The 18,362-nt window shown below is 43.2% G+C and overlaps 1 protein-coding gene across 3 annotated transcripts in view; it reads left to right on the top strand.

The window, feature by feature from the left end:
- RORA (RAR related orphan receptor A) overlaps positions 1 to 18,362 on the top strand; it is an 811,723-nt gene that overhangs the window by 157,889 nt on the left and 635,472 nt on the right. For 2 of the 3 annotated variants that reach the window (XM_055437102.2, XM_088839665.1), the window contains one exon: positions 6,409 to 6,462. The exons of the other annotated variant lie outside the window; for it this stretch is intronic. In XM_055437102.2, the coding sequence (XP_055293077.1) occupies positions 6,409 to 6,462 (54 nt within the window). The remainder of the gene's footprint in view (positions 1 to 6,408; positions 6,463 to 18,362) is intronic. 3 annotated transcript variants of the gene reach the window in all.

Here is an 18,362-nt window from a genome sequence, read left to right as displayed (position 1 = left end):
GGCTTCCCCCGTCCCTGGGATTCTCTAGGCAAGAACATTGGAGTGGGTTGCCATTTCCTTCTCCAGTGTGTGAAAGTGAAAAGTGAAAGTGAAGTCGCTCAGTCGTGTCCGACCCTTAGCGACCCCACGGACTGCAGCCCACCAGGCTCCCCCATCCATGGGATTTTCTAGGCAAGAGTACTGGAGTGGGTTGCCATTGCCTTCTCTGTCTTGTTTGCTAACTGAGGATAATACAACTCACCTTTTAGAACTGTGAAGTATACAAGTAACATGTAAAGGGCATCAAGTTCTTTGCCCAACATGTAGTAGATATGTAAGCGTTTGGCTCTACGAGATAGCTGAGAACACATACCCTCCAGATTGTCAGATTGTCCCAGTGTCGCATGTGCCCCATTTATGGTCATAAATAGATTATAAAAGCTTGGACGCTGAACTCAGAGATGTGGAGTCATGTCTCGAGCTTATAGCTATCACTGTGACTTCTGTAACTTATTTACTCTCAATGTGCATCAATTTTCTTCTCGTTAAAATGGGGATCATGGTTGGAGAGTTATTGTTGGGACTGATTGAAAGAAAGTGCTTAAAGCCCTTAATATGGACTCCATGCATAGTAAGTAATCAATGCTGATTTTTTATCACCTGCTGCTGCTGCTGCTGCTAAGTCACTTCAGTCGTGTCCGACTCTGTGTGACCCCACAGATGGAAGCCCACCAGGCTCCCCTGTCCCTGGGATTCTCCAGGCAAGAACACTGGAGTGGGTTGCCATTTCCTTCTCCAATGTGTGAAAGTGAAAAGTGAAAGTGAAGTAGCTCAGTCATGTCTGACTTGTAGCGACCCCATGGACTGCAGCCTACCAGGTTCCTCTGTCCATGGGATTTTCTAGGCAAGAATACTGGAGTGGCTTGCCATTGCCTTCTCCGTTTTTATCACCTACTCTTCTGATTATCCAGGGGTTGCTTTACTAGGAAGTCAGTATCACTTGCTTGCTCTCACCACTGAGGCTTATTTGCAAACAGCGTTGTAGTTGAGTGTTATAAGGATGTGACCTAGCTACTCTGCGCAGAGCAGGAGTGGGGGCCCTCCCTCTAACCTCCCCCAGTGCAAGGGATATAGGTGCAGTGAGTGGGCCAGTTTCCATGGAAGGGTAGAGGAATGGAGGAGCTATCCAGCAGGGGTGCGAAAGGCCTTCATGGAAAAAAAAGATCTCTGGATGGAGTGGGATGAGAGGCTTTAGAGAAGTATTAGGCATTACTTTTTATTTAAGGGGCCTAATGGCACAGGGAAGTTAGAAAAGCACATTTTGGCAAAGGAGATTTCCTTGGAAGGTCCACTTTCTTCCTAGATGAGCATGTAGACATATAGTTGGCAGTAGGTTTCTCAGTTGCTGGCGCCCCCTTCCTAGTCCCTGTTGCCATGACCTTGAGTGGAATGGCTGGCCAACTGGATAGTATGGGCAGAGAGTTTCTGCCTAAGTCCATAACCCTTTCTAGGTTGATGCATTCCAGAAGGAAGGAAATGATTCCAACTCCTTTTATGTCATGTATACCTGGGATGCGGATGGAGAGAGATAGGTAAATAGTAAACAACTGAATTCAGAATTCAATGTCCTTGAACGGCGTCATCTTCTTTAGGAATCTGAATTTGCTAGGTCATCTGTGATGGGATATCCTGCTAATATGACTTCTATTCCATTTTCTTCCCTCTCTTTCTCTCTCTCACCCTCTCTCCACTTAAAAAAATACATCTCCCTTGACCACACTGGTATCATCTACAATGAAAGATGGCTTTGACTGCTGACCGTATATATACCAAGCTGTTCTCAATTCTACCTAGCAGTGTCCTGTCTGTGGCGAGCTCTCCGCAGCATTTTCTGTGTTTAAGACATCACCTCAACAAAAATCCGTTTTAGACTTTTCCTTGCCTCTCGGTTGAATTACAGTCACAGTCAATGGCCCACTTGTGTGTAGTTCAAGAAGCAATTAAGGGCTCTTTTCTTTGAACAAGCGAGGGAGGGGGTAGAGAAAAATGATCATTATTCTGATGATTCCTCTGTGTAGCTCAACAGTTCACAGATCTTTGATGCCATGAGTCTCAGCATTTAAACCCATTTCTATCACTGCCTTCTGCAGCCACTTCTGCCTGTCAGAGCGACTCCATGGAGGCCAAGGACTTGCATGTCAGTAGGTCAGAGCCACTCAATATGACGGTAGGATTGTGATTAAACACAGCTGTAACAGCTGCTTAATGATCCTTGGGATCATGATGGTATCACTGAAAATTAGGAAGCACAGTCTTTGGAGACCCCCCCCCCCCCAAGGAAACTTGCAGTCACCACTGTAAGCCTTTTGTTTTATTCTGGGAGAGTTATCATAGAATATGATAGTATTATCTTTCTAGGCCTGTCCACATGAATTTTGTCCATGTCTAGCTTCTGTGTTTCTGCACTGGGTCTAAAACAAAGCTGAAGAGAGAAGTTGCTTAAATGATTTTGTTAAGATGATCAGTGAATGTCCTCCTGGATGTGTCTCAGGAAGCATTTGGTGTATGTGGACCAATAAACCAGGCCCTTGGGAGAGACAACTCACTACATGTCAGTGGTTCTCAGAGTGGTCCTTTGACCAACAGCCTCTGCATCACTTGGGAACATGTTAGATGCACATTCTTCCACCCTACCCTGGGAAACTCTGGGGCTCGGGCCCAGCAACCTGTGCACTAACCAGCTTTCCTGTAATTCTGATGGATGTTCATGTATGAGAAGCACAGCTCTACACCCTTCCTGGCCCTTAAATGCCTCTGCAGACTTTCTTCTGTGGAAAGGAGACTTGGAATACCAGCAAGACTAGAAGGATGAGGACTGAGCTTCCTAGAGATGAGGACAAGCTTTGACATAGCCTTCCAGGGTGTCAACATGATGACTTCTGCCTTTGGATGTTTTAGGGCTGCCTGGAAGCCCAGTACAGTTCCACAGAACCATATGGGTGAAACTTGGTGTTTCTTGCCTTGAAGAGAATGTCTTCTTGCTTCTCCACTGGGTATGCATGTTGAGGTAGAGAAGGGCACTGATTTCTTGTTCAAAACCAAAGCAGCAGTGGCGTGAAGAGAGAGGGAGGTTTAGACGTGAAAGACTTGGGTCAAGGAACTGCCCTGCTCTGGGAGCTTGGGGACTCTGGGAAAATCCATTAACCTCACTAAATTCAGGTGGACCTGAGTTTGCTCATCTCAAAGCCAGAGCTAATTATATCTGCCCTATCTGTTTCATAGGACGTTCTGCTCAATTGAGAGACAGGTCAAGATGGGATTTTGTCCAAATTCACTCACTTCACTAAAACAGACTCCAAGATGAAGGTGCCCTACCAGCAAAAATCAGAGCTCAGTGGGGACAGAGCACTTTGTTAGTTTATTATATAGATATATTTACATATACACATATATACACTGTAGGGCTTTTCTGGTAAGGGGTGATAAAGGCAAGGCTGAATCATGTTAATCTATATGAATCTCCCATCTTCATTTTGTGGTCAGACTCCCCATCCCAATACCTACCCACCCAGCCCAGGCATGAGCAGCTAGAACTCCAAGCCTGTGACCAATGTCAGGGTGCGAAGACCAGATAAAGGCAGGAACCTGAGTTGAGTCTTATCCATAGATGCCAGTAAAAGAGAGGGAGGTGAGCCTAGGAGGCTGTGTAAGAGGACAACAATTTTGCCATTGTGATCGTGTCCAGAGACAGCCAGGCTCTAACCCATCACATTGGGCATGCCCCCATTACAGAACCAAATTTGAATCTGCTTCTCCAACATGCAGCAAAGCCAAGCTACTGTTGCTACATTGTGGTGAAGGAAAATATATTATCTATTACAGGGCACCAAGCGAGGAGAATGGGCAGCTCATACTCAAAAGACCCAAACTCCATGATGGAAGGGTTTTTAATGGAAAAGAATGTGTGTGTTTATATATGTGTGTGTGTGTGTATTACATGCCAGGCACATACATGTTTGAAGAACATCTTAAGACTTCCTCTAACTATGATTCCACAGGACCATCTCTTTTTACTAAGTCAGAAGTGACATGTTACACAGTGATACTCTATTAAGTCTCTCTTAGAACCTCCCTTCAAGGTGACTTTGAAGAGTAGAGACACTCTTAAGCCTGCTATCTGAGGTTACTGAGACATGATGGAGAGAACCACCATCCCCCACCCCCAACCCGCTGCCCAATTCCTAAGGTTCTCAAACATTCTCAGCTCATGGTGTCTTTGTGTCTCAGTGATTTTTTCACTCTCTAGACCAAGAGAAATAGCAACAGTTCCGTATATAAATAGTTTCAACTTACTAGTAGCAGTGTCTGCCACTAACAGAGACTGCTACCCTTGACTTTTTAAAATATCCCATGGCTTCCCTGTGAGTTAGTTTCAGTCCCACAGCTTGGGAACCATAGCCTCTACCTCACCTGAAGCAAAGGCGAAGGGGCTTCAACACTGAGAAGGACTCTACCATCTTCATGACATTTATCTGAAGTAGTCCAGTAGATAATGAGAAGTTTTACCCATTCCTCATGGGAAGAAAGTTAGTTTGGTGGAAAGGCGATTTTGATCAATTGTAAGCAACTGGTAGACACGATCTGTTTCTTTAAAGATATTTCAATATCAGAATCAATTCCAGGTCAAGAATTCCTTTGGACCCATTTGTAAATGTGCTGCCTTTAGTTTAGTTTAGGAGCAGTGGTTTCTTTCTGGAGCAACAGGATGCTTGACTGTATTTCATGTCTATTTCTTTGTCTGTATCACTCAGTGGACCTTTGACTACTTCAGGGCAGAGCCTGGAAAGAGTAGGTGCTCAATGTATATTTTCAAATTGCATTAATATTTTTATGAATGGCTTTTAGATCAAAGTGTGTTGGCATGACTGTGGAGGTCCTGGTGGAGCTTGCTTTGCTTCCCATGATAATAGCAAGCAAAGGAAATGTGGAGTCTTAGCCACTGGACCACCAGGTCTGGTGTGAAGTCGCTCAGCCGTGTCTGACTCTTTGTGACCCCATGGACTGTAGCCCGCCAGGCTTTTCTATCCATGGAATTCTCCAGGCAATAATACTTCAGTGGGTTGCCATTCCCTTCTCCAAGTCCCTTAATATTTGCTTTAAGTTGGATACCTGACAAATAGAGATGAGAGCTTTTCTTGGGGGTCTCTACATGTCTATTTCCCTTTATCCCCTAGGTCCAGTATCCTTGAAACTCTCTTGGGTTAAGGGAAGTTAATAGCCCTACAACATAAACAGTGGTGCCATTGGTAGGCAGTTCATGCCATTTGAGAAATTTGAAGCACTGAACAGTGCTGCAAGGTGGTGGGCCTAGACAACATTTAATATCCATTCCAACCCTGAGAGAGTCTAGGCATCTGAGGTGTGAGCTGTTCATAATCCTACAGGGTCAGTGAGTATCTTGGTTTTAAATAACAGGAGCAGTAACGAAGCTTGTTGTGATAAATGGTACGCCTGCACACTGCCTTCAACCTTGCCTCAGAATCAAACAGGAGTCTTTTAGCATATGAATCTCAGAAAGCTGTTCAGAGGGCCATTTATAGCATAGAAGCAATGGGGAAGACTCCATTTCCAGGTCTCTGCCAGTTGTAGTTTCGAGCACAGGTGAACTGCCTATTCGGTTTCAACTCCTTTTCTGCAATGAGTTAGGAAAAGATCCCTTTGATGGTGGAGAGAAGTGGATAGGAAGCCCTACCTCCATAAAATCTTCCATTCATTTGCTGCAGAACCACTTTGCGCCTGCCCAGACGTAGATTCCTTTAACTCCAATGGAATGGAAACACTGAACATGTAACATTATTCCAAGACTTTTACTATGGTCCATACCCTGTTTTGAGGACTTTATGTGTATTAACTCATTTAATCCTCAGAATAGTATTAGAACCAAAAAGAAAGTTGCTTCTTCTGTGATCTTTCAGTCCTCTTTTAAGGTCATATGGTAGCCCGAGGTAGATATATAACTTGACCCTCTGTTAGTTCATAAAAATACTATTTTCAGGAGCAGAGCACACTTTATAAAGTAGATACTATTGATAAGAAAGTAAAAGCAATATCACTTACTTTTTATTAATCTACATGTGCAGAGAAAAGACACCATTTTGTACAAAACTTCATTCAGTTTCTTTTAAGATTCAGTTCTAAATGTTAAATGGTCAGCCTTTTAGGAGGGATTTATTTGAAGGTCCTAGACATATGTAGTTCTTGGGACAGATGATCTCTTCGTCCAGCACTTAAAGTTAAAATCTTTCTACTCTACGGATTCATAGTTTGAAATATGAAAATGTGAGTGATTTTGCTCCTATCACTGTGGGTATTACCCTGTGTTCTAAAATCATATCATGAAAATATAAACTTACTACTCTAATCTTGTAGGGTTATCCATGCCAGTGTCCAATGAGGGAACTGAGAGAAGGCGGCATGATCCAGGTAATGATATTTTTTCATGAAAAGCAAGAAATGGAAATGTTTTGGCTTACTTTCAATAACATGTAATTTGTAATGTTTCTTCCCCTCATTTATAATCCTATCTGTGTATAAACAGTAATTTGCTCTTATAAACATGTACTACAGTAAGAGTTCTGTGGGGAGCAGTTGGTGTTCGTTATCTGTGGCATCATGAGCATTTAAAAAACAATAATTATAAATATCCTCTAGAGTGAAAAAAATAGTGGGAAGTATTGGAGAGTCTGTCTAGAGATTTTCTTATTGCTCTGTCTTTGTCCTGCCTCCACCCCAATTACTTTGAGTTTGGACTTGCTTAAATCCTACAAAACTCAGTGTAGGTGTTACCTACTGCAAAGCTCGGAGAATGTTATGGTTTGAAGAACAGTATTTAGTAACATGACTTCTTTATATCTGAAATAAGTTGCTGTTGTTAATGTTGGCCTTCCAATTCTGAAATCCAGAGAATAAGCCGAGAATAATCCTTTGCCTGACACAGTAAATTGTGGTTTGTTTGCTTTCCTTTGTTTTTTAAATCCAAGGATATACCAATGGAATGAAGGTTTGTATTTCTCTGAAAGGTCTGAGTTACAGAGAAACAGTTAATTCTAGTAACAGAGATTAGACTATGCAACACAAGCAAAAGGATCCATGTATCAAAGGCATACTTCAGTTTCATAAAATTTATCGAGTGGCATTTCAACTGAGGAGACCATTAGATTACTAATGGGATACTTAAAAAGGAAAGGAGAAAAATTAGAGTGGAATCTGAATGTATGAACTGCTTATGTTCTTAAAGTCCTATTTGTACCCAGTTTTTTGTAACTTGGAATGCATTCCCCTGTAGGAACTATATTTTGCTTGCTTTGGGGGCTCCCTAGCTAGCTTATGAAAATCTATGTCAAACACATGTTTTTTTTTAGAAAGAGAAGCAAATTAGATATCAGTTGGCCTTAGGTTTGAGTCCAGACTGGAGCACAAACTCTTTGTATGGCCTTAGGCAGGTCACTAAACCTTTCAGTGCTTTTGCACATATATAAAACGCAAATACTGAAACCCAGTATTGGATATAGAGTAAACATTCAGCAAATGTTTGCTGAATGAGTGAACAAATGAGTAAGCCTATATTTTATTTCTGTGGGGAAAAATATCCATCCAAAGGATGTCAGACTTTTACAGCTTCTATGGTATCACTGTGGAGATTGCAGACCAAGTACAAAATTGGAAACTTCTTAAGGCCTTTCATAGCCATTTATGTAGTGTCGGGGTCACCTCTGTGTGCCTGGTGGCTGGATATCTAACTCTGATAGCTCTAGAGGCAAGGCCAAAGCTTCGTGAAAACCTTAACAGGCTCCCATACAAGGAGAGGAGGCATGGCCAGGGTGTGGTGGCCGTTTTTATATTTGACTCATGAACAAGTTGCATGTTTGCAAACTTTGTGTTTACTTCTCCCTTTGTGAAATGTGACCAAAGTATTAAAAATGTCTTGATTAGAAAATATATTAAATATATATTTTGATGGGAGCAATGCATTTAAAATAATGAGAAGGAAGAAAAACACTTAAGAAAGATGAACTGCATAGTGTTATACCCAAAAAGGAGCAAAAAGACACAAGGTATTCTAGACTTGGAGGCAGCTCATTCTGATTTTGGGAATGGACTTTGAGTTTATTTTAATGTAACCTCTGCTTTTCTAATTATAGTCGTTTGTTCTCAAACAGGCACTGGTAGAAGCAGTTTTAAATCTATTTTCTATTTCAGTAGGCATACCTTCTGAAAAACCCCTAAAATTTCAAGAGGAGCTTTTTCTTCCTTTCTTTTTCTTAAGCAATTGCTGTGTTTTGTGTGTGTGTGTGTGTGTGTGTTTAGCTCCAAGGGCTGACAGCTGTTCTAGTCTTGCTTGGGGATTTTTTCACAATGTGGATTAATCAATGTTATGAACTGGGTCCGTGGGGTTTTGGGAATGTAATTGGTTTCAGATGACACTTTGCTAGTCAATCTGTGAAACAGCCGAATGTTGACACAGCTGAACAATTCCAGCTGTTTCCACTCGCCCCTTCCTCTTTCCTTGGACGTTGCATCCTCTGCCTTTATTTGCGTCTGCTCTCTCTCATTGCGACTTTGCTAAACTAATTTGTTATCCTTTCTGAAATTTCTTTTTGCTTTTCTCTTCTTTGGAATATCAGGGCTCCCCCTTTATTATAGCCTCCACTCAATTTTATTTTGCAAAACTTCTTTCTTGGCTTGCATGGTTTTTTAAGGAAATAATAGTTTTACCACTTAAGTTCCCTTTTATTTGTGGTGATCCCCTAGTTTGTTTATTTAAAGGTGCAGAGCACGAATTTAGGCTTTGCTCAAGTGCTTGGATTCTGTGAATATTTGGTTTCACAGTTGCTTGATCAACCTTTATTTTTAATTACAAGAGACATTTCCATTGAATAAACAATACAAAACATTAGCTTCATTCAATGCATAGTTATGTTTGCTACCATATATCCTTCTGAAATTATGAGAAAAGATTCAGGTGTCAGTATTGCTGCTAGAAAGATGCATGATTAGAAGGGAAGAATCCAAAAAGGGTCGACCCTGAATTACGTACATTATATTAACAGTTTATATACTGTCAGGGGAAATGGTTTGTAAATTGCTTTCAGTGGTTTTTCATTATCAGACTAATTTCTCTTTGTTTTTTCAAGAGTACTTGTCTCTGCATCTTAGGAGGGGAAAGGCTTTAACTGTTTGGGTGCCCAATATAATTTTGTTGCTTTATAGGGTGATGGGCTGTAAATCCAGGGCTAAGTGAGCTAAACTGAAGAATAGGACTGCACAGATAAGTTCATGCTTGAGTGTGGTCATTCCCAAAAGCTAAGACTCTTGATGTGGGTGAGGTAATCTCATTTTTCCCAGAAAGTTCTGTATTGACTGAAATTGACTCAGGCTTACCAGACAGTGGGCAGCACTTACTCTGCCTTGCTTGCAGACTTAAATGCACAGCACAATTAAATGCTCCTAAGTCGGAGTCAAGTCTAAGATATCAAAGAACCTGGAACAATTGAGCAATTGTCATGAGAATTTGGTGAATAAATGCAATTGACATAGCACATTTTTCCAGATATGTCCTCCTCCTACAATTGTTAATGAACATGGTATCAGAGGAAACAGTCTCAAGGGTGGAGATTATCTCAGAGACAGGAAACAATGGGTAGATAGACAATATCATTTCTTTGAATGAAGATTATAAACAGTACAGGCCTCTAGACGCTGGTCCATTTGTTCGCTTTTATGTAATCTTGTGTGTAGTGAAATTTCTGGATGTAATAGTGAAACACTGATCTGACATGAGCCACGTGTGCAGAAAAGAAGCAAAAGAGCATCTGAATAAACAAAGCACATGGAAAAGATAACTCCAATTGCACTTGGAGTTGAGCAGCCAGAGTTATAGGTGATAATCCAGTAAATGGGTTTACATGTTACTGTGGACAGTTCTCTGAAGACTGACCAAATTGTGGTTGTGGTCCAAAAGGCAGGCTGGGTGTAATTGTGGAGGGTGTTGGAATCAAAATCAAAAGCATGTCTCTGGCCATTTATACTATGATCTGCAGTTAGACCAATATGCCTAAGAACAACCTAACGAAGCCGAGGAAGGTTTGGGAAGGGATAAAGGAGCTAAGGGATTTTAGATATACTGGAAGAGCAAACAGATGTATCTGGTACCCTTGATCTAAGAAGTTGAGAATGGATGGGATGAAAGTTTCTAAAGAGGTTCAAGCACTGCTCCCAAGTTGGTTTAAATCTTAGAAATATCTACAGTTCCAGTTCTGTGCCAGGAAAGGGGATGGACAGATGGTGTTTGAGTTTTTCTTGCTACCTGATGATGAGGGGAAGTGCAGAAGCCTCAGTTTCGGTGGTGCTGGTTGCTCAGCCAATCACACGGTCTCCCCAAAGCTACTCAAAATGAGTGTTAGAGTGCTTTTTGCCGAGGCATCACTGATGTCGGGAATCTGGGGAGGCTGTGAAAATGGCACATCACTGGGCTCCACAGTAGACCTGCAGAATCAGTACGGAGGGAGAGGGTCTACATTTTTAACAAGTTCCCTAGGTGAATCTTACATACTCCAAAGTTTAAAAACCATAAAGTTTGCACTAGGATTTTAGGCTCAGCAAGAAGTACCAGGTTACAGCACAGGTATAATGGGATATAGCTCCCCAGTTTAATATAAAGCCAGTAAGAACAGGCCATGTAAATGTGCCCTTTGTATTGCCAGGTATTACAAAAATAAAGAGCTGTTCAAATATTTGGTGCTAAGAAGGTGCAGACTCACATTACCTGGACAGCATTCCTAGGTGGAAACTGTGGCTCCAAGGAATGAGAATTGTTTTTCTTTGTGATTTGGTGTGCCTTAGTGCCTTTCCTTTCGGAATGTGGTTGCATAATTGTACACAGGCACTCCCTCCCATGAGGCAGAGGGCTAATTACATAACACAGCCAATAGGCCCCATCACACTGTCCTCTAATTATGGTTTATGAAATGTACTGAGTTGACCTTTGCCATCACAGCTGCCCTGAAGGTTGACTCCAGGATGTTATGCTGGAAGGGGTTTGAGACATTATCCAGCAATAACTCTACCAAAGCTTATTCTGAAGCTAGTGGAAGGCCCAATACAGAAAGGTAGTTCAGGACCAGGACTAGAAGTTGACTTTCCCAGTGTTTTCCATAGTTTAACATCTAGGCCAACATGTTCTTACTTTATTTTGCAATTTTGTTTTTGTTTTGTTGTTGTTTAGGCATTAAATTTGTTCAACTCTTTTGCCATCCCATGGACTGTGGCCCACCAGGCTCCTCTGTCCATGGGATTTCCCATGCGAGAATACTGCAGTGGATTGCCGTTCCCTTCTCCAGGGGATTTTCACAGACCAGTGATCGAACCCACGCCTCCTGAATTGGCAGGTGTATTCTTTACCACTGAGCAACCAAAGAAGCATACTGTCTTATTTTTTACTGTTGTCATAGGAAACTCAGTTTGGAATCACCCAGGATTAAGTTGAAAAGGTATCATTTAATGTTCCTACTCTTTTATACTCATAATAGTTAATATTTATTGATCGAATGCCATGTGCCAGACAGTGCATTAAACACTTGATATACATTAACCATCTCAGCCTCTCAGCCGGCCTATGAGGTGAAGATTCCCATTTTAAAGATAAGGCTTTTGAAATATTGAAGATTTTCCAAGGACATACAACTAGTAAATAGGAGACCAAAGATTTCAATCAGGTCAATCTGATTCCAGGTTATTATTTTATTTTACCAAACTATTAGGTGACTATGTTGGTGTACAAAAATTCTCTTTTGTACAAATACAAGGCCAGGGAACATTATCTGAATTACTCTTTACATTTAGATAATACAGTATAAAGTATGCTCAACATTTACACCAGATTCTGAATGACACAACCTTTGCATTATCAGGTTACACCGATAGAGTGTAAATAGTGTTGTCTCGTGGGGCTGTGGCTGTCTTCTCCCAGCCTCCTTCCATGCCCGTCTTTCTGAACAAGCTTCCTTTTTGTGAAATAAGATAACCCATGGTGAAGGAAATCTTTTTTTCTGTGGAACTTGAATTTTTATTTAGGGACAATAGCAGCTCCACACATGAAGGTATTGGATACTATACTCGTTAGTCTCTAAGGGGAGCTTTGTTGTCAGCAGCACCATTGAATGGTGTGTCATGATCGGTGGGCTTTACGTGGCCATCCTGGTGCTCACAGATGTGTCCCACGGGTCAGCAAGCACAGCAGTGAACGTGTCTGATCTGAGTGCCCACTCCTGACCTTTTTACATTACGGTCTGTTTGTGGATTTTGTCTCGGGTGAGATACCCAAGCTTTGTAAATTCTGTTGCATTCAGATGATTGTGATAAATTAGAAGAGTCCCATATGGAAAGAGAGCTCACTTGAAGTGGGATGCCTTGGTTTACTTTATCACAGGTTTTTTGAAGGGAACATGATAGTCAGCCTAGAAACCCTCACTCTCAAGGATGGAGACTATTTCCCTGTAGACACAGAACTCCTATCCCTGCCCTACATATGAGGGAGATGAAAGGGGATGCCACTGTCTTCACTCCAGGTAGCAATGCCATGGGGACACCAAATGCACAAATACACACGTGAAATGCACCTACTGCCTGCAAATGCCTGAAGGCTGCTCATTGAAGAAGCAGTGGTCACAAACATGCAGAGCCTTTATCCCGGCTGTTCCCTCTGCCTGAAGTGCCCTCTTCTTCACTGGGTTTACTCCTCCTTTTTTCAACACTCTGCTCCCGGTCTCCTCCTCTGAGACCTCTTCCCTCCTTCCTCTCTGCCAGCACAGCCCCTCTCCACTGCTCTGTGCTGACCTTGGTAAGCTTCTGCAGCATGCTGGTTTAGAGTGGTTCATATTCTTAAGCAGACCTGATTTTCAGGACTCCCAGAGGCCCCTCCAGGGGAACACCAGTCCAGAGAAATGCCCCTTTCCAGCCAAGGGAGCAGAAGTAATGACTTTTCTTTCTTTCATTGGTATCTGGGCCACTCAGTTGGGTATAGAGATGGGGATCATCAGCATGACTGGCTGGAAGCCACTGCATGGCTCTCCTGAGGCTTTATCACCCAAACCTCACACCTTTTCTCAGAAAGTAAAAGAAGTGCTTATTCTGATTTGTAAGTTCTGCATGAGGTGAATCAACTGTGTAGCGCTGTTGAGAAGCGGGAAGTCCCTAAGAACAGGAGGCCTTAGGGAAATAGAACTGGATCTTGAGGAAAGGATTGAGAAAGACACAAGAAGTGGGAAGCATGGCCCAAGGTTCAGCCAAACACAACAGCAGAAGTGCTGTGTGGGCAAGTGACTTTGTCCCTGTTGTTGCCATGGCGTTACCCTGGTGCCATGTCAGGATTTAGGGACTAAGGCCTAGCAAAGAGGGGACAGTGCCCTTGATGCAGGGTGCTGGCTTCACTTCTAGTATTTCTGTTTAACTCATTAACATTTATTTATTTAGTATTGGGCTTCCCTTAGAGCTCAGTTGCTAAAGAATCTGCCTGCAGTGTAGGAGACCTGGGTTCGATTCCTGGGTCGGGAAGGTCCCCTGGAGGAGGAAATGGCAACCCACTCCAGAATTCTTGCCTGGATAATCCCATGGACAGAGGAGCCTGGTGGGTTACAGTCCAAGGAGTCACAAGAGTCGGACACGACTTAGTGACTAAACCACCACCACCACCACCATTTATTGAGCACCTACTGTATGCAAGGTGCTGATGCAGTGATGCATTATGCATTACTGATGGGCAGTCCCCTTCTGCCCATCAGCTAAAGCAGTAGCTTAAATTTCCTTTAAACTCTTGAAATTTAGAGAAAGGCTCTGTAAATTTGAATTATTTTCAATATAAGTGGGATGAATAAATCACAAAAGGCTTTTGCATAGGAAGGAACCGTAAAGAATTACACCTTAGAGTGAGGAATGAGACAAGAAGGTTGTGTACCAGGTGCCACCCACACCCAATAACGTCAACCATGCCACCTATCCTCACACTAGAGATACGCCTGCTACCCGCACCTTGACTTCACCACCCGCACCTTGATTGCACTTCAATGCCAAATTCTGGGTTGGGGGCGGAAAATAGCACCTCGTTCCTCACAAAGACTTTGAGGATACCTGCCTTTAGATTCAGGCTGGATATTTAAATTATCTAGGATGCTGGATTGTAGCCATTTTGCTTGTTTTAATAAAAAGAGTTAGGTGATATGACCACTGATGCATCCTGTTTCTCCCACAGGCTGTTGGGATGGAAAAGTGGAAACTCCAGAGACAGAGTCCCCGCTTTCCCTGAGTAGCTGAGCAGTCTCTGACCAAGGGAGGTGATAGCAACTGGGGATGGGATTTCCTCATTTCCTCCCCTGCCATGGGTCTCAGGGTCTTCACACTGCCTCCAGGCCTGAGGTGTAGGGGAAGGCCCTTGTCAAGTGCCTGCTGTTAGGGTGGGTTGTCATGGCAACCACTTGGGACTGGGCCAGGGAGAAGGGGCTCCTACAGTGCATTGACATAGACAGAGCACCATGGGGAGGAGAAATGGACCAGGAGAACAGTGAGGCAGGGGTCTGGATGCCGGAGGACCAGCGAACACTATCATCCCGTACTCACTTGACACATCATGATGTCAGTTGTGGTGGGGGGAGAGCCTGGGAAAGGTGAAATTTGCCTCTCCCCTGCAAGGAATTAGTTTACAGTCTCTTCACTCACCAAATAGTAATGGGGTACCTCTCTGGAGCTATACTCTGCAATAGGTGATTCGGATTAATTAGATAATAATATGGACATCTGCCTCCTTCTGCCTCCATGGAACTAATCATTGGGTGGCACTTATCAGAAGGGCATTGTTTTTTTTCCAAATGCAGAAGGGTTTTTGATCCATCTTTTATATTTTATGGACTGGTTTATTGAATGTAACCAAATCCCCTTCTCTTGATTAGAGTTATTGGCTGCTCAAACAGGAGCTTTGTGTCTACTTTAATATTTCTCTTCGATACCATCTGTCCTTGGCTCAGCTTTTGACTGATCCCTATTAAGTGAAAATCGCTCAGTCGTGTCTGACTCTTTGCGACCCTGTGGACTATACAGTCCATGGAATTCTACTGGATTCTACTCCAGAATACTGGAGTGGGTAGCTTTTCCCTTCTCCAGGGGATCTTCCCAACTCAGGGATCGAACCCAGCTCTCCCGCATTGCAGGCAGATTCTTTATCGACTGAGACACAAGGGAAGCCCTATTGGGGGACAGGTAAAGAAAATTGCGATGAAGAATCTTTTTTTATATGCCATAGGTAGTAGGAAATCCTTAGCTCTGATTTTCCTATGAAGGAAAGGTTTCTGTTGCTAGAAATTAGAATAACATACCTGAAAGCAGATATTGAATGGAGTAAGGAAAGTAACTGCAAACTTCTCTTCCTCCAGACACAAACATGTAATTGCTCATACAATGGTCTTGTAATAAATAGGCACATTTGATTAACTCTTTGGTGGGTTTCTGTGGTAGCTCAGTGGTAAAGAATCTGCCTGCCAATGCAGGAGTCATAGGTTCAATTCCTGATCTGGGAAGATTACACATGCTGAGGAAAAACTAAGCCTGTGAACCACAACTACAGAGCCCACGTGCTGCCCTCGGGCCTGTGCTCTGCAACAAGAGAAGCCACCACAATGGGAAGCCCACACACAACTAGAGAATAGCCCCCTGCTGCTGCAACTAGAGAAAAGCCTGCACAGCGATGAAGACCCACCATAGCCAAAAATAAGTAAATAAATAAAAATGAATAACTCTTTGGTAGGCAGGGAATCAGAAAGTGAACTATCCTTCAAAGTGTGAGAAATAGGATTTATAGCTAAATAAGCATCACTCAGCAGAGACATTACTTTGCCAACAAAGGTCCGTCTAGTCAAGGCTATGGTTTTTCCCGTGGTCATGTATGGATGTGAGAGTTGGACTGTGAAGAAAGCTGATCGCCGAAGAATTGATGCTCTTGAACTGTGGTGTTGGAGAAGACTCTTGAGAATCCCTTGTACCGCAAGGAGATCCAACCAGTCCATTCTAAGGGAGATCGATCCTGGGTGTTCATTGGAAGGACTGATGCTAAAGCTGAAACTCCAATACTTTGGCCATCTCATGCGACGAGTTGACTCACTGGAAAAGACTCTGATGCTGGGAAAGGTTGAGGGCAGGAGGAGAAGGGGACGACCGAGAATGAGATGGCTGGATGGCATCACCGACTCTGTGGACATGAGTTTGAGTGAATTCCGGGAGTTGGTGATGGACAGGGAGGCCTGGCGTGCTGTGATTCATGGGGTCGCGGAGAGTCGGACACGACTGAGCGACTGAACTGAACTGAAGCATCACTCTGAGGTATGCAGTGAACGTCTTCTGAGGTCCAGTGGTCAGGTGGCCTGCATTTTAAGTGTTTCCTTCCACAGGCATGAATCTTGGTGGTTCTGACTTCCTTAAAACAACTAGATTGTCTCTCTGTTCCTGCTGCCAAGATGGAGGCACCCTTGAGGTTCAGTTACTGGCTTTTTCATCTCCTCTGTGTTCCTCCAGGAGAGGGGTGTGTCCTGATAGCCAGAACATTCATCTGCACCTTAGAAAACAAAGGATGCCCCTGATAGACATTAGGAAGGAAGATGCAGGAGTAACTGGGTATTTCTAGTCAGGAGAAGGCCCATAGTTATGAAAGAAGTCAGAGACAGCCTCTCTATCCCCAGTGTCACCATTAGTCATGACTATGGAAATGCTTCGTCACTACAAACTCACCTGATTTTTGACAACTTCATCATTCTCCAAAACAGAGTCTCCTGTACTTGCTAGTATGTTTTGAACATCTGAACTCTTTTGTGTCAGATGTTGTGCTCCCAAAACGTGGAACAGATGAAGGCAAGTAAGATTCAGGCTTTGTTCTTGTCTAGATTATTGTCTAATGGACAACACTGACTAATGATAATGCAAGGTGTTTTATCTGGTTAAAATACAAAGTGATAGCCCCTGGAAGTCAGGGCCCAGTGACCATGAACTCTGTGTTTCAATGCTGTCATTATTCTTCTGGGCTCCTCAGTGTAATCACCCAGTTATCCACAATTTTGTCTTCTCTTCCCAGTCTCACCCTTTGATATTCTATTCGTCTGCAACCTTCCTGACTTTTCTAAAATCACCTTCCTGGCTCTTTTCTGCCACTGCCTGAAACAGGGCCTTTCTTCCACTTACCTACATCATGTTCCTTGTTTCCTGCCCATGGACCAACTCCCTTCACATCCATCCCAGACCTGGCAGCAAGAGTAATGTGCCTTCAGACATGTCCTTCCTCCTGAACTTTTGTCTCCTTCACATTTAGCCATTTGGCAAACAGTTAAGAGGCGCTTAGAAGCCCTGGAAGCTCCCTGTGGCTTTGGGGTTGAACTCTGAACCTTAGCCCTACCTCCTGTCTGGCCGCACCGTGCCTGTCTGACCTTCATCTCCCCTCTAAAAACGGACCCTCCAGGCAGTGCTGTTTCCTTCCTCATACCTAGTCCTCTCCTCCTCTGTTCTTGCTCTGTTTCCTACCAGGGCACCAGATCCACGCCCCACCACCCTCACGGCCACGGCCTACCCACCCCCCCAACCATGGTCCAGTTGAAGTTCTCCTCTGTGAGGCCTCCCTGACTGCCCTAGCCATAAGAGGGTAGAACTGAAAAACAGAAAACACACTATCCAGTCAGGAGCCAACCACACTCTTGTAAGAAGTGCCCATGAAACCCTTAGTACCTAAATCTGTGACTGAATCTCTCCTTAAACTTTGTTCAGAACTAATCAAGTTTCCCCATCCATGGTGGTCTATTTTAACCAGTGTTTTGGTTCGATCCTTGAATGAAGAGAGAAATTTTCAGAACTGTAGAGTCCCAAATGTCTATTATTAGCCTAATGACTGCTCTGTCAGTGATGGATCCTGAAGGTGACCTTGTACAAAGATCAATGTCTTTTGTGTGGTTTCTTCTTCTGTGTTTCTGGTATTAAGGAAAGTGAAAGAGGAGAGAAACTGGAGGTTTCTACGTGTGTGTGACTCACTGTGGCCCTTAGACACTAACTATGGGGATGCAAGAACATGGGCATCTTAGAGATGAGCGTAATTATTTGTTCTTTCATTATTATATGACAGTGCTATGAGCTGATTCCAGATTTCATGTGCTTTCAATCTTAAAATGCTTCTTGACATCTGAAGAAATGCTGAAGGCACTTGCCTTCCCAACAGAAAATACTAAACATGATCATTCTGAAAACTGCCAGCAGAAAGATTAAGGTGGAGGGTGTAGGGGTTTGAAGTCACGTGTCCATGTATC

This window comes from Moschus berezovskii, chromosome 9, assembly GCF_049115385.1.
Source record: "Moschus berezovskii isolate FMDL1 chromosome 9, NW_MosBer_1.0, whole genome shotgun sequence".
NCBI lineage: Eukaryota > Metazoa > Chordata > Mammalia > Artiodactyla > Moschidae > Moschus > Moschus berezovskii.
The sequence above is the reverse complement of the archived record's forward strand: the minus strand, read 5'-3'. Positions and strand labels throughout refer to the sequence as shown.